Genomic DNA, 22,341 nt, shown 5'->3' with positions numbered 1-22,341 from the left:
AGGCGCGCTGACTGTGCGTGGTTTGCTTTCCATAGACCTGACCGTGGTCTTGCAAGCCCCGTAGTTGCGACAGAGGGATCACTTGGAGTCGGGGACTGCCGCTTTCTAGCGCCACTAAGTTGCATATACTGCAATCAAGATGATCAAAAAGTTGGAGGAGCTACGAGACATAGCCGCAGCGTTGCGATTGCCAGAGACTGGACCGAAGGCTGAATTGTTACAGCGCATTTTACAGCACTTTAACGACCACCAGGAACTGAAGAAAAATCAGCACTATGAGGGTTTATTTAATCTCCCCCGCTCTTGCAGGCGCCGCCTCGAAAATGATAGTACTGCCGTAGCAGGAATAGCTTACATAAGGCTTTTCCGAAACTCCACAGTCCCCTAATATTTAGCACCGTTCAATAGCTTACACAAAAGTGAGGTTCAAAGTCTGCAGTTTCTTGTCATTTCACCGTGACTTTACTTATCTTCCTGATAGCCGAGGCCTTCATCATGCACAAATCCGCTCCGCTTGCAGTTGGTTCTGGCGCCATCAGCAAATATATCAGTACTATAGGCCTAAAGTACGTCATGTTCTCTTCGCTGTGGCCACTGCTAATCATCCATATTGAACTTTGTCGTTCCAACTTCCTGCAGGGTCAATGACATTCATCCTTGGATCAGGAGTGAAGTTGAGAATTGCGTGGAATGCCCTGTCGACGAAATGCTACAGGAACTACTTTACCGCTGCGTAGATCGCTCAAATCCGCTTCCTGATAAGCCGACGCTACTCATCGATTGCCTCAAGGCCGTCCTGCCGATCTGCAACAGTGGCAAAGAAGCTCGGGCCATCAAGAAGAATCTGGGTGCTGTGTAAGTCGGAACTCAAAATCTTGTGAAAGAAGATTAATATATGCACGCCACTATACAGTTCAAAGAAGAGAGTGGAAGAGAAAATGTACAAGCCTTTCATCCAGGCTTCAAATGTTGCGCTCAACCGATTGAGCAAACTGCATGTACCTGGATTGGTTTGTTCGAAGGCGCATGATGATGAAAAGATTCAGTTTCATAGAAACAACCCAAAGCACCAAGGCGAAACATCTACATGCAAGCCTGACATCGTCATTGTCTCTCATGCAAGCGCCAAGAAGGTGCGGAAGCGGTTGGGTCAGGCCTACGAGGATGAGGTGTTGGAGAAGCCCACCAACCAATTACGATGGACAGACGTTCGATCGACGGTGGAGTTCATATGCAAGGGGCCTCGGACTGGTATTTCGAAACCGCCTGCGACCTACGCAGTGAAGGCTTATGATGTCCCTGAAGCGAAGAGGTACATGAAGTATCCGAGGCAAACGAAGGTTACTGCAGAGCAAACAGGTTCGATCCCTAGCAGTGGCGCTGCTATGTGCTCGGGCCAGACATTATATGCGCGTAAGCTATCCTGACAGTGTGCACAACTGACCATTCCTTGCTGACGTATGGGTTGTAGGAGGACACTCGAAACAGTCTGAGCCACTGAATAACAAGAAGCGGGGCTCTAGTCAGTCACTTGATGGCCACAGGAGCAAGAGATTCAAAGTTGATGAACAGGAGCTGCCTGAGCTCACCCTCCAGAATGGTTTGTACACTGCGGAGTTGTTTGCAGCCCATATCGCACGGCAGAGCGTCATTACTTATGTGGTGAAGAGTAAGTCAATGGCATACTGGGAATGTAAATGTTTCGTAAAATTGATTGTTCGTACCAGATGACATGATTTACCTGTGGTATTTTGATCGGCAGGGCGCAATTCAATGCTCTGGTATTAACTTCGTGCAAGACCTTCCCCGGTTCATGGTTCTCTTACTTTCCATCCAGCGCATGCCATTCGTGGAATGGGGCTACAACCAGGTCTTCGAGCCTGAGCATGAACCTTTGGGTGAGATTCTGGTCCCAGATAAAGATATTGGAGAGGTTGACCTCGCATTCAATCTGAAATCTGATGACTGCACCACTCACTTCGGTGTGCGCGGACGTGCAACCACCATCTTTCCAGTGAGGAGTGAGAAACTTTCGGCTCTTGTACCGAAACTTGCCCATCACAACCCTTACAATCCTACCAATGAGCTGGTTGTCAAGCTGTATTGGCCAGAAGAGGAGCGCGAGAGCGAGGGTGAGATTCTCCAGAAGGTGTATGAGGTTGCAAAGGAGGATAAGGAGGGCAAGGTGAAGTACCATGTCCCAGAGATGGTCTGGTCACACAAGTTCGAAGATACATCCACTGCAAACATTCGGAGGGCCCTGGGACTCAAGGATGCTGAACGAGGCAGGCGCATCCTATATATAATTGTATTCAGGAAGCTTGAACCCATCACAAACCTGAGCGGCAAGCAGTTCCTAACGGCATGGTGGCATACTGTCGTCTGTAGGTATTGTTCCTTGTGTTCCTTATCAGTTCCTGACACCTGCAATGTCAGGTCATTATGCCCTCTGGGGAAACAAGGTCTATCATCGCGACATCAGTCCCAGCAATCTCATGGTCTACAAAACCTCAGATGATCAATATATTGGGGTCCTCAACGACTTTGATTTATCATTGACTCAAGATAGTCCCTTGGGCCAAGAGCTTATGGGGACAGCGCCTTTCATGGCCAATGAACTTCTCACAGAGAAGGCCATGGAAGGTCAAGTCGAACACCTGTACCAGCACGATGCAGAGTCATTCATATGGGTGCTCACCTGGGTCTGTCTTCGTTATCACGAGGGCCACCTGCTGCACAAGGGTAGGCCGCTTGATGAATGGCTGAAAGTAAATCCTATCCAGTGCAGGAAGGAAAAGGGCGACTTCTTATTCACAGGTCGTCACAAGGCACAACCTTCACCATCACACAACCATAGCTGGAAAGTTGCGCGATCTTGCCTTGATACTCTCATCCATCAACACATGGTGCTTCGTAGCATACCTCTGGCCAAGGATGTTGTATTTGAAACGTGGCTTGAGAATAAGATACAGAGAGTGTGACTGTCACTGGAGCTGCACTAATCATGTTTCGCGCAAACCATTTCTTTTTTCGTGTACTACTACGTGTTTTGATCATACTGTACACTTTTTCTGCTTGTTTTCTGTCTGCTGTACAATGTAATATTACAATGGAATTCGACGCATTGACGTTTGACGGTCGCGGCGGCATGTCGGCACATTTAATTCGTTAGTTAAACTTAGGACATAGATTCTGTGCCATTAATATTATCATCATTTCCTAGTAGTACTGCAGTGCCTTTGAAAGGTTAACGACCGATCAAAAGCATTTGTCCAGCCTGATCAAGGGACTCGGACGCGCTGAAAGTGACACACCGACACGCGACAGAACGTGTCATTTACGACGTGAGTCCACCGTTTCCGCGCTCCGAGTGTGAACACCGCGCACTACTATTGTAGCACGGACGCCCGTGGCACCTGCCAAGTTCCCGAGAACTGCTGCACCGACAGGGAAAGACCTTCGCTCTTTTTTCGGTGGTGCTGGAGGAGATAAATCCGCGAGTGTCTTCCTCCATCCATCCATAACTTCTGCGGACTCCTAGCACAAGAAGACTACCAAATCCGACCGCACAATGATGCCTGACTGTCCCTGACAGTGACGGCACCCCACAGAACAAGAGTCTCAAGCGAAAAAATACTGTCGTTATCTCGAGCGATGAGGAGGACGAACCTGTCGTGCCAAAGAAGAAAGTGGCCGTCGCTGCGAAGTCACCGAAGGTAGTTGCCTCGACCTTGACCTCGAAAGTGGCTGCACTGAAAGCAGTTGCGTCAACATCGACTTCAAAAGCTACCGCACTGAAGGTAGTCGCGTCAACATCTACCTCGAAAGCAACTACATCGACAAGCAAGACCAAGACGGACGGAAAGGCACCTCTGTCAAATCGAAGAAATCAAAGGATGATGAGTTTGTGGTAGATTTTTACGAGGAGGAATCAAGAGAGGAGAGTGAAGACAACTATGAGGACGAGGAAGACATCAAACATGAGAAGAAGGGTAATGCTAAGCCGCCCCTGAGCCTAACTTGAAGTCATTCAACTGTCTCGAGGGGCTAGCCTTTGTCTTTACCGGCGAACTCAGCAGCTTCTCTAGAGACGAAGCAATAGACTTGGCGAAGCGGTTTGGGGGGTGAGTTATATTTACATCTACGTTATCTACAAAACTTTATAATATCATAGGCATGTCGTAGGGCAACCTTCGTCAAAAACATCGTTTGTCGTCCTGGGTGACAATGCCGGTCCTTCGAAGCTTAATCCAATCAAAAAGCACCAACTCAAGACGCTTTCCGAGGACGAGTTCCTGAATCTAATCGCCACCTGTCAAGGACCAGGCGGACCAAGTGGTGGCGAGTTAGACGACAAGACCAAGAAGAAGATGGCAAAAGAACAGGAAACGATCGAGCAGGCTACGAAGGAGCTTGAGCGGAGGGAGAAACAAGCGTCAAAGGATGCCGATGAATCTGGCAGGTCAGTATGTACTCCTTTTTCACCTAGCACATCCGCTAACTCTTACCACAGCTCTAAAACCGACGTCTCAAACCAGCTGTGGACAACAAGATACGCTCCTCAATCATTAAAGGAGATCTGCGGCAACACAGGACAGGTGGATAAACTACAGCAATGGCTTCACGACTGGTAGGTCTACAAGTTAACGTCTCTCAAAATATTCTCGCAGCTCAGATAGTTTGAAGTGTGGTTTCAAAAAGCCGGGGAGAGACGCTATGAATGTATACCGCGCAGTAACGATCACTGGCCCGCCTGGTATAGGCAAGACTACTAGTGCACATTTTTGCGCCAAGCTCGAAGGCTTCGCGCCCATCGAGCTTAATGCAAGTGACGCGTGCAGTAAAAAGTTAGTTGAGGTAAATTAGGAGTGCACCCTTACCCTTTCACTGTGCTCACAAATGTGCAGAGTGGTATGAACATCAGCAACCTGTCGTCAGATGGATGGATGGGTGGAAACGATGTTTGTTGTTTCCACGCTCTTCGTCATGTCGATCTAATATGTCACTAGGCGACAAACGCAGCAGGAGTCAGAATCACTGATAAGACGTGTCTCATCATGGACGAAGTCGACGGCATGTCCGCTGGTGACAGGTGGCGTGGGCGCTCTCAACGCCTTTATCAAGACAAAAGTATGCTTTGATCCGTCCACTCGAGTAAACATCTTACCTCGTTATTCAGATCCCTATTATCTGTATTGCTAACGATAGAGGCACCCAGAAGCTGAAGCCACTCATCGCGAATATTTTTGGCATGTCATTTAGACGGTATGTGTTGAACTCGACTTCGGCCGTAACAGGAGCTCACTACGGTAACACGCCCGAGGCTCAAGCTGTCCGATCACGCATAATGACGATCGCGTACAAGTAAGTTGTCCTTCAATTACATTGACATCATGGTGATGTCGTTGACTAGGGAGAAGATGAAAATTCCTGCCAACGTCGTTGATCAGCTTATCAGTGGTTCTCAGTCAGATATTCGACAAGTTTTGAATATGTTGTCGACGTGGCGATTATCTAGTAGTAGCATGGACTTTCACGAGGCAAAGAATCTGTATGTGTGCTCTTCGTCGTTTGTCATCCACTAATTATACTATAACGCAGTGCAAAGATCAACGAAAAGTACACTATCTTGACGCCGTTCGACGTGACGTACAAAATTCTTGGTCCGTACGCGTTTGGGCCGAACGTTCGAGACTCTGACACTGGGCGACAAGATGGAATTGTACTTCCACGATCATTCTTTCGTCCCACTTTTCATCCAGATAAAACACACTGTTTCCGAATGCACAAAAGCGCTCACCCCCTCGTCAGGAAAATTACTTAAAGACTCAACCTGTCAAGGTTCGGAACCTCGAAGGGCTTCCGAAGATGTTAAGCAACTTGAGTTAATGGATCAAGCTGCATCTTCTATATCTGATGCCGATCTTGTCGATGCTCTGATTCATGGGTGAGCAGACCGTATAGCTCTTTCTATCGGATCTTATAATGTCCTTCAGGCCAGAATAACACTGGTCATTGATGCCATTACCTGCGGTGTGCTCGATGGTGCGACCTGCTTCATTCTTGTTTGGTCCAGGCGGCGGATACGGCGGCCAAAACCCAATGACGTTCCCTCAGTGCGTTTCCCCCGGATCACTACGTCATTCATATGATACTCGCACAAGTGGCTAGGACAAAATTCGAAACAGAACAAGCTTAGTCGACAACTGGGAGACGTGCAGGTCCGAATGCGGCTCAAAGTCTCTGGGGGCAAGCACGAGATCCGACAGTCGTACATCCATGCACTGTTCCCTCACATCTTTAAGCCATTGATAGATCGAGGCGCTGTGAGTCTTGTCGCTTGCTCTTCCTCCTCGTTGCTTATCATCATGTCCTTCATAGGCCGCTGTCGACGACGTCATTGAACGGATGGATGGATATTATCTTTCCCGTGAAGATTGGGACACTGTCGTTGAGCTTGGCGTGGACACGCAGAAAGACGATGTCGTTAACAAGCTCATCAAACCTGCGACAAAGACATCGTTTAGGTTCACCAATTAACCGCGTCTGATTGCCGCTAATGGCAAGTCCAGGTACAACAGCACGGATCATCCAATACCCTTCCACAAAGCAAGAGACCTCAGGAAAGGCTCAGAACTTTATGTGATTTAAGTATCGTGGACTTATCTTTTCACGGAGTGCTGGCTCGTTTTGATTGCAAGCCTGAGGACGACGCAGTGGGGAAGACTCAATTCAGCATGCTTGCTCAAATTTGGCCAACTCCCGTGACACCGCCCGCTACATTGGAGTCGATCGATCACCTTTCACTCATCCCTTTTTCCAGCTTTCTGTCGTGTTTACTCAGTTGGAACGCCCTTAGTTCTACACAATCTGTCTGCAACTTATACATAACTTGATTCCTTGGCCTTGAACGTTTGAACTTTCGATCAGATCTGAAATAATGTGAGTTGATGGTCTAATCCAAGACAAAAGCAGTAGTCAGAAATATTGGTTTTCAAAAAACTCAACAATTGCTAAACGAGCCCTTAGTAAGTTAGTAAGACTCTTGAGCTATCGCCCAATTCGGAACCCTAACGCTTCTTTTCAAGTACAGTGACGAACGCACTGGTCGTCGAGTTCATCTAGGAGCACTTTGTGATGGCAGCACGAGCAGAACCACTTTCGATAGAGTCCTTGCTGCAGAAACAGAAGCAGGAACGTGAGGCTGCTGCAAAGGTGACCCTGGCCATCTTACGAAAATGGAATGCTGATTTAATTCATGTACAGCCTAAATTCCTCTCAAAAGAAGAGCGTGCAAAGATAGCTATTGCAAAGCGTGCTGCAGAGCTCAGAGAACAACGGGAACGCGATGAGAAGTCACGAACGGACCGTGAAGCTCTAGAACGTGAAGCTGAGGAATTGAGGCAGCGGGAGCAAGAAAGGGAGCGTACTGCTAGGTACAGCAGTGCTCCTGCTCGACGTATGATTTCCTCTCATTTCGCGCAGCTGATATTGACTACGCGCTAACAGATGATGATAGAGAGTCAAGATATGGACATCCCGAAAAGGATACCCGACATGGGCACGGACATGGACATGGACACGGGCGGAGAGGTCGAGGAGGTGGACCCCCTCCAGACGACCGTCGTGCACAACCCCCACCACCAAAACACATACCAAATGCTCCAACAGGTCCAAGGGCCGACCGTCTCAAAAACTCAAACACGCCTTCTGGTCCTGTTTCCTCCAGCGCATCCCCTGCACCCATTAGCAATGCTAATAGCACCAGCAATGTGAATGGGAGCGATCCTCTTTCGGGGCCCAGTACATCCTATGTACCTCCTATGACCGAGAGCGACCTCAGTGCCGTACGTGATCGCTATCTTGGTGTGAACACCAAGAAACGCAAGGTCCGCAAAATGAATGACCGCAAATTCGTCTTTGATTGGAATGTGGAGGAAGACACATTCTCGAGCGATTCCCCTGTTGCTGTTGGCGTGAACCGTCAGGGTGCGCAGGTGATGTTTGGTCGTGGCCACGTTGGTGGATTTGACGACGGTGGTGGCGAGAGGGTTGGTCGAGGGGCTGCAACTGCCAACTTGGCTGACGCAATGGAAAGAAGGATGGCAGCGAAAAGCGGTCTTGATGAGAGGCATTGGTCGGAGAAGCCGTTGGAAGAGATGAGGGAGCGTGATTGGCGGATATTTAGGGAGGACTTTAGCATTGCTGCTCGAGGTATGTCTGCTTATTCATACGTGTTGGTCGCGGGCTCTGACGATAATCTCAAGGTGGTTCTATACCCCACCCCCTGCGTTCATGGACAGAGTCACAGATCCCACAGAAGATATTAAGTGTCATCGACAAGATTGGTTACAAAGAACCTTCTGCTATCCAACGACAAGCAATTCCCATCGGACTGCAGAACCGTGATATCATAGGTATTGCGGAAACAGGTGCATCATTTTTCAGTCTACTCTCTTCATACACTAACATCTTAACAGGTTCTGGAAAAACGGCAGCCTTCGTCATCCCTATGCTTACCTTCATCTCCAACATGCCACTTTTCACGGACGAGAACCGCCACCTCGGTCCCTATGCACTCATCCTTGCTCCTACACGTGAGCTTGCCCAGCAGATCGAGGCTGAGGCACGCAAGTTTGCATCGCCATTGGGCTTCACTTGTGTATCTATAGTCGGTGGTGTACGTCATCACATTCTTCTCAAGTTTCGGAATTGTACTCATTATCATGTGTCTAGCGTGCAGTTGAAGAACAACAATTCAACCTCCGTGAAGGAGCTGAAATCATCATTGCTACGCCTGGACGTCTGAAAGATGTTCTAGAGCGGCATGTGCTCGTACTCTCTCAATGTCGTTACATCGTGATGGACGAAGCAGACCGCATGGTGCACCTCGGGTTTGAAACCGACTTGTTGTTCATCCTTGACAAGCTTCCGAGCGAGACGATGGCAGGCGAGGATACTGGAGCAATGGACGTCGACGGCGAGGAAGTAAGGAAGGGTCGCACTCGGGTAACGACCCTATTTAGTGCGACCATGCCTCCTGCTGTTGAACGGCTTGCGAGGAAATATCTCAAGAGACCTGCTACCATCACTATTGGTGAAGCTGGTCGTGCTGTCGATACTGTCGAACAGAGAGTTGAATTTGTCAATGGAGACGAGAAGAAGAAGTTTGTCTCTTTTGTGCATGTCTTCGCAGCACCATGCTAATCGCGCACGTTTACAGGCAAGTGATGCTGGAGATTCTGAACAGTGGCCAGTACCCATCACCGATAATTGTCTTCGTCAACCAGAAGAAGACGGCAGATATGGTTGCCAAGGATCTCTCACGTGCTGGGGTATGTTGCTGTCATTTTGAAAGTTGGTCGTTGACCTTGGGTTTTATTTAGTGGTCCGCGGCAACGCTACACTCTGGAAAGACACAAGAGCAACGGGAGGCATCCCTACAGTCATTACGTTCCGGGGACTCCGACATCCTCGTTGCCACGGACCTTGCTGGGCGTGGTATTGATGTGCAGGATGTGAGTCTTGTCATCAACTACCAGATGGCAGGTACCATCGAAGCATACGTGCATCGTATCGGTAGGGTATCTCCCTTATCTAGGTTTTTAAGTGATTTAACGATATTAATGGTGCAGGTCGTACTGGTCGTGCGGGCAAACAGGGTACGGCGATCACCTTCTTGACAAATGATGATGACGAAGTGATGTACGTATCTATCACAAATTTTTTGGTGGTGTTCTTGCTGGATTTATTGGATCTTCCTTCGGGGAGTAAACCGATGGCCGCCTGGCCCAGAGTTTCTTTTACTTGACTGAGCTCGGAACACGGCTGATTATTTGCTTCTGTAGGTACGATCTTAGACAAGGTACGAGCTTTTTCCCATTCTCATATGGATTTGGTTCCGCTGGCATGATGCCGCCTTTTTATTCTGGTTCTATCGTTATCAATTTTGTCTTCGTAATGATCCTTTTTATCATGCTTGATATGTTTATCGATGTCCCCACTTGGTCGATCATTGATGAGTGGGTACCCGGGATCCCGTCCCGTCCAAGCCAGTTGCTCTCCCTTCCGATGCCTCCTGGACGCTGGTTTCCCTGGTTTCTGTATCAATTTTCACTTTACGAGGTCAAACTGGACCCCGTTTATCTTGTGTCATCTGTCAAGTGGCGTCATGCGTCGGTTGTTTTTGCGCTGTCTTGCTCGGTCAACGCTAGTTTGGTTTATATTTGCATTCCTATTTTGACTTGCAAGGTTTGCGTTTACTAACTAGCCTCTCACACAGAAATATCCAAGAGCCCCGTGTCCAAAGTTTCGGCAGAACTCGCAAAGCATGAATCGGCGCAGCACAAGGTTTCAAGGGAGATGAAGAGGAAGCGTGATGCTGATGATATTGGTTGAGACTAGGACTAAGCGATGTTTGATCCGGAGCGAGACTTTTGGAGTAAAGTGTAGGCTGCGTGCGCTAGTAAGTACTTTGTACTAACGGATATTTATCGGGAAAATGGCGCTCCGATGCAGTGGCGTACCTGTCACTGTTGCTACAGTGATAGGATTACCGTACTCCACGCGTGCAAGGATCACTGATTGGTTAATACTGCGACTGCGGTGGAAGGAGCAGCATAATATTAAATCCAGGTATCGGAATGTTCAGGGTGGCTCCCCACATGATGCCAAGACGTGAGAAAGTACTTGATTAGTAGTGAAATTACTTGTTTGGGATTGCCGCCTCCATGCCGCCTCTAGGAGCCTTGTCGATCCCGTTGGGTGACGCAAAGGGAATTCAGTAAGCAAGCGGGAAGAGCGGGCTGGCTTCGGTCATAGTACGAAACTGTACTAGTAGTGAGACTTTGATCTACCTCGAACCGGATCATGAGACGTCTTCGGGGGCCAAGGTCAGGCTACTAGCCAAGGCTGAGTTGAAACTAATTCTTACGTAGAGCGGAAAGCGCTGTCATTGGTAGCGTTCAAACCTTGGCGTACAGGATAGCGGCTAGTAATCGCTTTGATTAGTAAGCGCTTGCCGATTGGATGCCGATCGGACCGAGATCTATGGAATTGTGGATTTTCTGACGCGATATAGTTTTAGTCTTCCAACCTTTCAATACTTACACACTCAGCTCCAACCACATCACCACATCATCGCCCTCTTCCTCGTCGTCCTCCTCGTCGTCGAAGCCCGTGATGCTCTCTGCAATTCCAATGCAGCAACTTTCTATTTCTAGTAATGACCCTTCTCCACCTAGTAGTCCAGACTCTGTCAGCGACCGTCATCCTAATTCTCTCCTCACCGTCCCAGACATCGACCGCAATGGTCGTCTTGCCACTTCAAATCCCATCAATGTCAGTTCAATCCCTACTCCATTTAACCTTACTAACTCCTTTTTCAGTCTCCAGACACCGCAACCCACGCTCGTTTTCGTTTTCCCCGAAAGCCATCTTCATCCGCTCTCAAGCAGCAGTCTCTAGGCACAACCTCACCCGCTAAACATGGCCCTCTTCATGACCTCAAACGTTTTCTCAATCACCATATACCTCATTCTCATACTCCTTCTGCATCTTCCAGCGCCTCACCATCCTCCAACGCTTCATCTTCCCATACTCCTCCAGAGCCACAGATTCAACCGGCAGATCAGCGAAGGGGTAATGATTTCGACACGAATGCCGTGATACAAGCAGTTCCCATAATAACCACTCACAAGTCCTCCCCCTTCAGCTTCATACACAAGGCCCGCAACCGCGAAAAAGACAAATCCTTCCCTCAAAAATCTTCTCCTCCATCCACCTCTCTATCGTCTAAACGTCCATCACAAAGTCCCCCAGGAACCCCTGCTGCTGTTCCGATTCTTTCCCTCTCCGAGGCCACTCACGCTCATCTATCCAAAAAGTATGGCAAGTGGGGCCGTGTACTCGGTACCGGTGCGGGTGGCACAGTTCGCCTCATCCGTGCACGAACTAAAGTAGGAGGTGCCGTCTATGCTGTCAAGCAATTTCGCCCAAGACGTTCTGGCGAATCAGAGCGTGAGTATGAGAACAAAGTTAGAGCTGAGTTCTGCGTCGGCGCCTGTTTAAAGCACGTCAACGTCATTGAAACAGTCGATATCGTTTGCGATCATGGCCATTACTACGAGGTTAGATTATCGCTCATTCACAACAACTTCCTCCCCTCATCCCCAACAGGTCATGGAGTACGCTCCCTACGACCTCTTCAGCGTCGTCATGTCTGGCCGCATGCTACGTCCAGAAATTTTCTGTGTCTTCCGTCAGATCTGCAACGGCGTCGCATACCTTCACTCTCTAGGCCTAGCACATAGAGATCTAAAGCTCGACAACTGCGTCATGACACAGGGCGACGTCGTTAAACTAATCGATTTCGGAACCGCCGTCGTCTTTGCCTATCCTGGAACTGGCACATCCAACGGCTCGCTACCGGTTGTCACAGGATATGTCAGTGCCCCTTGCCCTCTACAACCCCCACATCCCAATGATCCACCATCCGGTCCGCACTCCCATGCAAGATTGATACCTGCCACGGGTATAGTTGGCAGCGATCCGTACCTCGCGCCCGAAGTCCTGGAAGGTGGCTCGTATGATCCTCGAAAAACCGATGTGTGGGGCGTTGGCGTTATTTTTGTGAGTAGCGTTCCTCTTGCTTGCTTTTATGGTTGAGGGCGTTACGCCTCTGGATGGATGGATGACCCACGGTCATGTTCCGGACCAATCCTGAAAAACTGTCGCTCGGGCATTGCCATGGGCCCTATCTAGGCCGCTCTATCCATCCGGAACGACAGTTGCGCCACATGAAAAGATCTATCGCAGAAGCTAACAAAGTTTCGACAGGTCTGCATGGTCCTTCGGCGCTTCCCATGGGCAGTCCCTGACCGCGAGCGCGATAACTCATTCAAAGCATTTATCGAGGCCGAAGCTTCTTGCCCACTGCCGCGCCCTAAATCCAAACGTAAACACAGGCGTCCAAATGGCGCAAAACCTGTGTCCTCAGATCCCCTTCCGTCAAGCCCCACCATAAGCACCCCAGATAGTCCTGTTCGAGACTCCCGAAGCACGTCCCTGGATGTCCCGAGTACTCATGTCGACGGGATCAACGACAACAAGTCGGTGCTGTCGAATGGGTCGGTATGTACCGCCACGGCGAGCACCCTCACGCTATCGTCACCGACTGGCAGTGATTCAGGGAGCGAGAGCTCACCACGCCGGCGTGCGATTGAGCTGGGATTACCTAGTCCTGGTGCAAGGACATCGACGCTGCCGGCGATGTCTAGTTCGCAGTGTGCACACCTGGCTGAGGGCGGGGAAACAGATAAGAGTGTGTTGGTGTTTGCGCGCCCTGGAGTTTCGACGGAGAGTTTACCTGCGCTGAGGGCTGACAACCCGGAGATCAAGGATGCCATCAATGGGCAGGGAAAAGCCCCTAAGGAGCGGGATTTCGCGCGGGAGTCTCTGACGCGCAAGGCCCTGGAGACGAAGGTCAATGGTGTACAAGCCAACGGTATAACAGCGCCGTCAATACCTGAGGAGGCTACTGCTTCATCATCATCATCATCATCATCATCATCATCTCCACCTATCGCTCAACCGTCGCCACCAGAGCGCACGCTAACTTCTCCCGGAAGACGACCTCGTGCATCGTCAACAACGTCACCAAACTCAATATTTCGGTTGCTACCGCGCGAAACGCGGCCTGCACTACGGCGGATGCTGTGTGTAGACCCTAAGCTGCGCACGACCATGGGTGAGCTACTGTGGGGCCGACGAGAAGCAGGTGGGATTATTGCGCTGGCGGAGGGGGAAGTATGTGGTTGCGAAGATGAGGAATGCGAATCTGACACGGAAGAGCAAGATGATAATGTGGATGAAGATGGTGCGGAGGATGACGAGGACGGGGACGAGTGGGTGCGGAGTATTGAGACGTGCACGGAGAGTGGTGCGGCCAAGCATGTGCATGTGAAGATCCAGAACGAGGAGAAGAGCTTCAAGAAAAGGTTTTTCTGAGTTGGGAGGCGGGCTGGCATTACCCTCGAGTGTGTCATACTGGTCTGGCTGTGCGTACGCATGGAGCTGTTGTGCGACGGCTGTGTTTACCTCGGATCGACGCCCTGATGTCATCCATGTGTCATTACCCTCTTTCATCTTGACGGCATCCACCATCACCCTGATCATCCTCTACCTTCACATTGATCATCATCCACCTTCGCTTCGCTCGTTATGTACCATATCTGCAGCCTCCCAATCCTCATGTCTTGGTTCTAGTGGCACTCTTGCATCCATTTCACGCTCCAGAACCATGGCGTGAGCCACTATCATTCCATTTTATTCCGACTCGCTTACCATGTAATATTTCATCTGATTACCCTCGATCACTCATTCACTTCGACCACCCAACCATCCTCAAAGATCTTCCCATCCATCTCGATCCATATGTACTTCATCTTCCCTCGCATGTATATACAACACAACGCCTAGCACGCATACGCACGGTTCGGTACATACAGCGGACACTCAAAACATCATTCACAACGTTCATTCCCATTCTATTTCATCCTCTCGCCCGTTTTTATAGTGTCCGCCGCGGCAACACGATACGACCATACGCCTATCATCTACCTTATTCTCGTCCACCTAGCCTAGTCCATTCGCTATCTTTTTTATCTTCGTTGTTTTCATTCTGATGCGTTCTCGCCTCTTGATTAAATGTTATTTCATTTCATTTCATTACTTCGTTGCTCTACGCCTACACACAAAAGCATGCTACCTTTCTTGATTGAACGGAAGGGCAATAATACAACGACGATTATGGATTACATCGTGTGGGAAGATGTGGATTCGGCCATGTAGAGGCGTTAAAATTCCCCCTGAATTATAATAAATTTGTTCTGAATCTGTGGTCGGGAGAGTACCCTTGAACTTTATAGGACGAGGTCAAGAAGGTAAATCGGGACGAGTACGCCGAGGGTGTGGTAATGTCACCGTGTATAGAAACTCGGGGTTGGCCCGTCTAGGGTCTGCGCCAGGGAGGGTTGGGTAGGTGGGCGCCATTTGTTATCTATCCAGGTGCTGGGTAATATTGTTCCAGACAGCGATCGGGTGACTGTCGTTCGTACTGCGCATCCACGAGGTCCTGCGATGGGAAAAATACAAGGATATTCACGAGTGGCATGGCATGGCACGGTCAGAATTTGACCTCGAGGGCCCTGTGGCGATAAATAGAAACAAGACACAATGCGCAAATATATCTCGCCGAGGACGAGCACCGACGGGTGCAGAAACATAGCATTGCCGTCGACAGTCAAGACTATTTTGAGCGCGAGTCGCACCCATCCGCATCGCTGCGAGTATTTTTTTTCCCTTGTCGCTGGCAAAAAGTCTCTGCCGGCGGGAAGTGCGGCAAGAGCTTGCGATAAGCTATCTCGTGCGTTTTCCGTGATCCTGCCGGTTCGGATTAGTAGGCGTATGAAAAGTGGTCGCTACTATCCTGAAGGTGAGAAGTGGAGGATCACACGACCGAGACCGTGCTCTGGTGGGGTGCAATCTGATCTAGGCGTATTCAGAGGATGATCAGGTGGTTACGAAGATACATCAGATCAGACGATTACCTTCAAGTTCCCTCAGATGGCGATGGGCTCGTGCTGAAGGGTCGAACAATATCCTGGCCTGGCGGAAATGGAAAGCATCACGAAAACGCATGCTGATGCTCGCGATGCATATGGCAAACCATCAAATAATTACGAACGTTTCAGCGGAAAATAATAATGAAGAGGTCACGACGGAGAGAGATTGGAAATTGGGCGCACCACCGTCAAAATAGCACATGCTTTTGAACATTGATGGATTGAATGAACTCAAAAGTAGCCGCCACCTGCCAATAATTAGACCCAATAAACAAACGCCGCTGAATTTCGAAGGAGCATGAGTAACAGATAATCGAGGGGAAATTGCATAAGATCGCACCTGATGAAGCTGCAATTAAATTCTTTCGAATCCCTAGTCTCTACAGAGGGCGCAAACTCAACTTGTAGGAGTTATTCAAGGTTATGCAGAGAACGCGCGATCCGACTTTTTGAGACAGCGGCGATAAGCGCCTCGATTATCGATCAAATAGAAGGAAGCTTCGATACCACGCCTGTTTGCCGCGAAGATTCAGGCTTGGTAACAGCAGAAAGGCAGAGGACGACGAAGGTGGTGTAGACGACCCAAGCATTTGATTGGTGCGATTCGACGTGAGTTTTCGCTAAGATTTTGGGGTTGGGAAATAATGCGACGGTATGCCAGAGATCCGTGGAAGCTACGTTGAAATTCTTATTCGCTGTATCATTTAGCACTCTCTATATTCCGAAATATTCCTAAGATGCCAGGGCAGCAACTTGCAATTGACCCCGGGAAATCCGGCAATGGTCGTAGTAGATCTATCCGGATGAGTATCGACAAACACTCAGCTGTCCCTGATGACGTTGTCAGCAGAACAACAGGACTTGTGACCGAGAAGATAGAGTTCAGAGATTGGGAGATTGGATCGGCTTCACATACGCCATACATTAAACTGCGAATAAGGTCCGAGGCGACTTCAAATAAAACATACCTAGCAGTGTTTGAAATCCCATTACTGACTGAATCACTTATGAGTCTCTAACATGTTGCATCAGGACATGAGGCTCAGGGGATCTCATGCCAGCTAGTCATAAAATGCAAATTAGAGTTGGGTAAGACGCAAGTCAAATGATAATAATTGGAACGTCAACCAATATAAGCAGTCTGCTATAGTCCACGGATTCTCTAAGTAGAGACAGTGTCGAAACGATCAGATCTCGAGCCCTAGTGCAGAAACAAGATTAACAAGCTGTTCAACCCAGCAGCAAGATGCCTGCCTACCTCAGAGCTCGTCTTTCCTTTCGCGAATTTTTTCTAATTCTTCCCCTTGACCGTCCCTGACCTCGTCATCCTCTTGTTCCTTCTCGTCCTTTGGTTTATTCAACTGGTGACCGGCCTTTTGAAGAAATTCTGCTATATGAGCGTAGTTATCCACATCCCTTTCCTGCAAATCAGACTCTCCGAGGTCATCAAATGGAATCTCTTCCAGAATCTCGATTACAATCTCGCCGTTTTCGCCGCGCCCAAACACAACCTGAGCGTTTTCGCCCGACAAGGATTGAAGCTCCGGATCATTCATCAACGCCTCTAGCACGCGTTTCAATATCCCATCCGACGGGTCATCGCTTTGACCTGCGCTGGGACCCAGGGAACTCTTGGCTGCGGGGGATGGTACGGCGAAACGCGTTTCACGGTTCAGATAGGAAGGTAGGTCGGAATCTTGTGGTATCCGATGGCCGTCAAGTTTTCGCTGTTCGAGATGGGTAATTTGGGGAGTAGAGTCCAGCGAAGGGTTGATGATTTGCCGACAGCGGATAAAGGTTTGCTCTGGCAATTCCATTCGCGATTTGAATCCAGGTTCTCCGCAGAGACGTGGAGTTTGTACGATCAGCACGTAGGAACATGTTTTTGCTTCTCGTACAAGAAGAATAGAATCCGCCATCGTCATCGAGCAATGGAACTGTACTAATAATTTGAGCGCATTGGGGGAAAAAAATTAAATAACGTTACCTGAACTTCAACTTCACGAGATTTTCCCGTCTTATCACAGAATGTGCCATCACCCCATCGTTGAACCAGATAACGAGAGCCTGGACCATGAGCAACTTCAAAGTGTCCGACCTGAGCATGCCGATCCGTGACGGCTACGTCCGCTCCTGAATCTTGTGCGGAGGGGGCGCGTCCTAAAGTAAACGCTTCCCACTAGACAATCACCTACAAAGTACTAATCAAATAATACAACACATACTTCTGGGTCCTCAGTGGGTTCGGAAGCTCCTGTACACGTGTGAGTGAATCATACGCTGCCAAATGGGAAGACCATACCTGGTGAGCGAGGTTGCGTGTGAGTGAGTTCCTTGAACTGTCTTATTTCTTGATTGTGACAGTATGAATAAGTGAACCACGGTTGCCGGTACTATAAGAAATGATTGAGTGACATTCCAGAACCATAGCAAGTGAAATATCGCACATAAAGACATTTTCCGGATAAAGGTTCCAGCAGTGACCAGCCATTGCGGAGGACTGTATCTTGGTCGATATTTTCCTGTACTTGTATTGGAACATCACGGGCTGGGGGAATCAGGCAAATAAAGTCGTTATCTGGTCCCATTTTCATATGATTTAATATATATCCAGAATTATCTGGTATCGGAGACTGTGCTAGATCCGAAAACGACTGTGAATAAATCAAGTATAATTGAACACGAGGGGACATACAGATTTGCGAAGCGTCATTTGACATTTCCAGCTCAGAGCCACCTATCTCCTTGTATACTGCATTGGAAAACCAGGAAGGTTCATCCTGCCGGTCATCTAAAAATTCGCTTTCACCGCCCCTTAGTCCCTCGTTAAACCACCGTTGAGCTGTTTCATTCTGTACTGGAAGATTATTCAGAAAGGTTACACGATGCTTTGGGAAGGCGTAAAGGTCTTCTGGACCGGAGTAAAGTAGCTTGGCCTGAACTGAGGAGAGAGTACAAAACAAAGTGAAAGCTATAGCTCGAGGAGGTAGCATGCTAATCGTGACGTACGTAGAGCGAAATTGACTCTTCCTCAACATACCATGTACCGTGAGAAATATCTAATTATATCGGCGACCGAACTGACTCCGCGGCCCGTCCATTCATGCTGAAATGCCAGAATATTGTTTGCACTCGTCAATATTTCTTTTTTTTCTCCGTTCTGATGCCATGGATTCGACCCCTGAGTGGCGCTTTAAACCGCGAATCGCCGATCGGCGGCCTGAATGGTTATATTCCGTCAAAAGTATTCTGTATCCTTAAAACTGAGAGATGGCTCTATACGAATATCTGACATATCTTTCAGAAGTATTAAATATGTACATATGCCTTTATGTTAGGCATATGTACATATTCTACATGATATTCAGATATTAATTTGTTGCTAGTACTAGAATAAACCACGTTGTGTCAACAACGATCAACAGCGGCATGTCGAGCGACAACCGCATCGCTGTCAGGCGGTGGCAATCTCCCTGAGAGTGTCTTCATTCCTCTCTGTAATAATGAATTTTCTCTAATCCTCAGTCGTCCATTTACGTACGTATATGTCCCCGAATATCAGGGGCAAATGCACAGAAGATGCTGATCGATATAATAAATATAACCCACTTTTGGTCCAGATTCCACGCGAGGGAAACAATACATGCTCACTATATTCGGTAGGGGGAATATTCGATAAAACAAGGGCACACACCCTTTCCCCGTCTTTCCTTCTTTCACCTCGACGCGGACGTTCTTTCCTGTATATTACAGTCGCTCCCTGCTCTGATCTATCTACCCGGTGTCAAGACATTCAATATGTCTACTTCACCCCAGCAAGAGGAAGTACGCGATAAATCTCAGGAGGATTTCGAAGAGGAACAGCAAGTCGAAGAGACTGAGGGTAAGTTCCCCGTTACTTTATCGTTGCCACTTAGAAGCAGCTTAACTTGTCAAATGCGTCTCATTTCCGCCATGTACAGGCGCGGCAGACGCTAGCGATGCTCCTCCTCCCAAAAGGGGACGTGGCCGTCCGAAAGGAAGCAAGAACAAGAAGTCGGGGGGAACGTCTGCCACCGCAGCAACAGCAGAGGCTGGTGCTAAGAGGAAACGCGGCAGACCTCCGAAGGTGCATATCTCGTTCCTACCATTTCTGCATATGCTTACATGGCACTAGGAGAAGAAAGAGGAAGTTGCTGATGGCGAACCGGCTACCAAACGCAGGCGCGGTCGCCCGCCTAAGGCAAAATCGGAAGCAGTACCCGACACAGTCTCAGAGCCTGCACCTGATACTGCTGGAGAATCAGGTACAAAGAAAAAGCGGGGCCGGCCACCGAAGAAGACCTGAGACACCAACTTTCTCAGTTTCTGTCTTCCTGCTTTGTATAATTTTCTCCGCTCTCGTTCGTATCTGCACGTGCCAGATCTATCGCTTTCCCGCGCTCTCTACGACTTGACATGATTAGTACCAATTTCTTGCTTTTATGATTTTACTAGGGCCCACAACATCTAGACTATATAATGTCACTTTAACCGGAGGTCATGTAATCTCTGCCACAGATCACTGTACACGCGTCCCTACTTATTTTTGTCTGCATGTGAACGCAGAGGATTTCGGGTCGACTCAAGAGCTGGCATTCTCCTTTGGACGAATCGGGTCAGACGAGCACGCGCTCCCAGCAATCTTTTCTGCGAATTAATTCCATGGTCGGAATGCTCAAATTAATCACCGCTCAAATGTTCTGCGCTCGAGACCACGGAAAATTCTAGATTTTAAATAAGTGCTTCGGCCCAATATTTGCATTTCACCCATGGTAGCACGAGGTTCGATAATTCACAACAGTGAGGACATTATCTTTGACTTCGCAGCCAACGTAAGACTCTCCACGTAAGGTAGAAGCTCGTGGCACACATGCCAACGGTTCCAAGTCTTGCCATAGTGGTGAGAATGATGGCCTGTCGAGCTGCTTTCCTCTTAGCGGTAGCATAACTGATATCGGGACGGAATGTAACCATGGTGTAGAGAGGCAACCAGCCGCGAGGATTGGCAGTCGGGAAGGCGATGCGGGACAATGAGTCACCCAGAGACGAAAGGACCGTGGGTCCACGAGCGGTCAATGAGAACAAAAGGTGGTCGAGCGCTTTTTTAATGATGTAGACAGGCGTTGTTACGGAATGGCGCATTTCAATGCTGATGCACGGCGAAATCAATGACAACCAGCAACGCACCACAAGTGACTTCACTTACTAATTGTCCATTGCAAGTTCGCATATGGCAACGACATCTTCGTGCCTACTTGCAGAATAACGAGCCAATGCCTTGGCTAGCCTCTGGTCTATGAAGTCAGATTCAGGGTCTCCCGAATTAGGCATAGCTCTAGTAGGGACAACGCATTCTTCTTGCAGCAGCGTGAGCAACACCCGAACGTCTTCGAGACCACAGTTAAGCCCTTGTCCGAAAAAGGGCACCATCGAGTGGGCAGCGTCACCGAGAATTACACACCGATCTTTGTAATGATAAGGCGTTAACTACTCCCCACCAATGGCGACAATTAGCTCTCTAATGGTGCTCGTGTGAAACGAAAGAGAGGTACCTTCGTAGTAATCAGGGGGCTACGGGGGTTTTTCTCAAAATCTTTCAACAATTTGTCTTCGCCAAGTAGCGACAGTGCATCTGGAAAATGATTCTGGAACCACAACAGGATGTCTTCGCGAGTGATCAAGCGATCAAACTCGACAGTAGGCGCGAAGAGGGTGCAAGTGAATGTCTTATCCTGAAATTGAATCTCGTCAGGTGGGAAGCACATAGAAGCTGCGTGCGTGATTACTTTGTTTGGCAGAGCGATGAGCATGAAGGAGTGGCGAGGCCATATGTGGAGATGATTCGGATCAAGGAGGAAGGCAGGATTGCCGTGCTCGTCGTGTCCTGCCGGCATTTTAAGTTCAATATACTCATGAGGAATATATTCTTGCTGAAAATTCATTCTATGGAGAAGCAACAATATCAACACACTGGAATCATATCTCGAGAGCGGAAACTTGTCTACCAACCTCACAACCCTCATCAATTGTCTCCTTATGATGGAATAACTCCCGTCTGCAGCGATACACAGGTCGAATTTGACTCGGACATCTGTTCCCGAATTGCCGTCCCGAAGGAACAACACTCTTTGGTCGAAATCAGCTGAAAGGACCTTGTGCTCGAAGTTAAAACGGATGTTGGGCGTTGCCGAGGCCTCCTCCAGTAGGCCTTCGTTTAGAAGTGTGCGATCTATGGAATTGATGCACTAAGAAAGTGAGCAAACATGGAACAATGTTAATTTACTTGGCACATAGCCGTGGTAAAATACAGGAACCAAACATACCTGGCCGTCCTTGTCATATGGTTGGCTTTGTAGATTTCCATGTCTGTCGTGAATCATCCGCCCACGCATAGGGATGACCGTTTGCAGAAACCTCTCAGCTGCAGAGGCATCGACAGCTCGTAGAGCGGCGATGCCACGCGATGAAATAGCTAGGTTAATAGATCGTTGTTGAGCAGCCGCTTTCGAAGATGATAGCCGTAAATCTTGAAAAAAAGAATCAAGACAATGGGTGACGAGAACATTGTCGTTTTACCTGGTCTCGCTTCATAGACCTCGACCTGCCATTTCATTTTAGCGAAGGCAATTGCGGCAAGACATCCTACTGGACCTGCACCGACGATAACCACTTTACGGGTGATATCGAGGGGAGGAGT

At 48.7% G+C, this 22,341-nt stretch overlaps 6 protein-coding genes across 6 annotated transcripts; 4 read left to right on the top strand and 2 right to left on the bottom strand.

Moving 5' to 3' along the window:
- Positions 1–495: 495 nt before the first annotated feature.
- Positions 496–6,540, top strand: HD556DRAFT_1437417 (uncharacterized protein; the record flags this gene model as incomplete). The annotated part of the gene is made up of 22 exons (XM_041305702.1): positions 496–566; positions 640–855; positions 914–1,413; positions 1,472–1,669; positions 1,728–2,384; positions 2,437–2,977; positions 3,596–3,706; positions 3,763–3,992; positions 4,052–4,124; positions 4,175–4,462; positions 4,514–4,630; positions 4,671–4,857; positions 4,908–4,961; positions 5,010–5,027; positions 5,068–5,130; positions 5,180–5,364; positions 5,414–5,551; positions 5,602–5,663; positions 5,812–5,947; positions 6,002–6,116; positions 6,165–6,326; positions 6,382–6,540. 22 exons carry the CDS (start codon positions 496–498, stop codon positions 6,538–6,540), a joined length of 4,281 nt encoding a protein of 1,426 aa, XP_041166006.1.
- A 530-nt stretch (positions 6,541–7,070) lies between these two features.
- On the top strand, positions 7,071–10,892 carry HD556DRAFT_1517050 (P-loop containing nucleoside triphosphate hydrolase protein). The gene is made up of 11 exons (XM_041309087.1): positions 7,071–7,215; positions 7,267–7,459; positions 7,510–8,214; positions 8,268–8,432; positions 8,481–8,680; positions 8,737–9,167; positions 9,224–9,335; positions 9,387–9,579; positions 9,636–9,705; positions 9,849–9,865; positions 10,283–10,892. The coding sequence occupies exons 1-11, from the start codon at positions 7,138–7,140 to the stop codon at positions 10,396–10,398; spliced, it is 2,280 nt and encodes a 759-aa protein (XP_041166005.1). The 5' UTR covers positions 7,071–7,137; the 3' UTR covers positions 10,399–10,892.
- HD556DRAFT_1303701 (Pkinase-domain-containing protein) lies at positions 10,731–14,007 on the top strand (the record flags this gene model as incomplete). Its single annotated transcript, XM_041299618.1, has 6 exons — positions 10,731–10,783; positions 10,938–11,009; positions 11,118–11,340; positions 11,388–12,128; positions 12,178–12,630; positions 12,838–14,007. 6 exons carry the CDS (start codon positions 10,731–10,733, stop codon positions 14,005–14,007), a joined length of 2,712 nt encoding a protein of 903 aa, XP_041166004.1.
- Positions 14,008–16,882: 2,875 nt separating this feature from the next.
- On the bottom strand, positions 16,883–18,616 carry HD556DRAFT_1437415 (uncharacterized protein; the record flags this gene model as incomplete). The annotated part of the gene is made up of 6 exons (XM_041305701.1): positions 16,883–17,560; positions 17,611–17,802; positions 17,849–17,877; positions 17,926–18,016; positions 18,071–18,261; positions 18,319–18,616. 6 exons carry the CDS (start codon positions 18,614–18,616, stop codon positions 16,883–16,885), a joined length of 1,479 nt encoding a protein of 492 aa, XP_041166003.1.
- Positions 18,617–19,421: 805 nt separating this feature from the next.
- On the top strand, positions 19,422–19,950 carry HD556DRAFT_1437414 (uncharacterized protein; the record flags this gene model as incomplete). Its single annotated transcript, XM_041305700.1, has 3 exons — positions 19,422–19,506; positions 19,586–19,731; positions 19,780–19,950. 3 exons carry the CDS (start codon positions 19,422–19,424, stop codon positions 19,948–19,950), a joined length of 402 nt encoding a protein of 133 aa, XP_041166002.1.
- Positions 19,951–20,453: 503 nt separating this feature from the next.
- Positions 20,454–22,257, bottom strand: HD556DRAFT_1226687 (uncharacterized protein; the record flags this gene model as incomplete). The annotated part of the gene is made up of 7 exons (XM_041297098.1): positions 20,454–20,793; positions 20,851–21,131; positions 21,197–21,376; positions 21,431–21,587; positions 21,654–21,889; positions 21,968–22,170; positions 22,221–22,257. The coding sequence occupies 7 exons, from the start codon at positions 22,255–22,257 to the stop codon at positions 20,454–20,456; spliced, it is 1,434 nt and encodes a 477-aa protein (XP_041166001.1).
- Between the last annotated feature and the right edge of the window lie 84 nt (positions 22,258–22,341).

This window comes from Suillus plorans (genome assembly GCF_016647745.1).
Source record: "Suillus plorans strain S12 chromosome Unknown HD556scaffold_4, whole genome shotgun sequence".
NCBI lineage: Eukaryota > Fungi > Basidiomycota > Agaricomycetes > Boletales > Suillaceae > Suillus > Suillus plorans.
The sequence above is the reverse complement of the archived record's forward strand: the minus strand, read 5'-3'. Positions and strand labels throughout refer to the sequence as shown.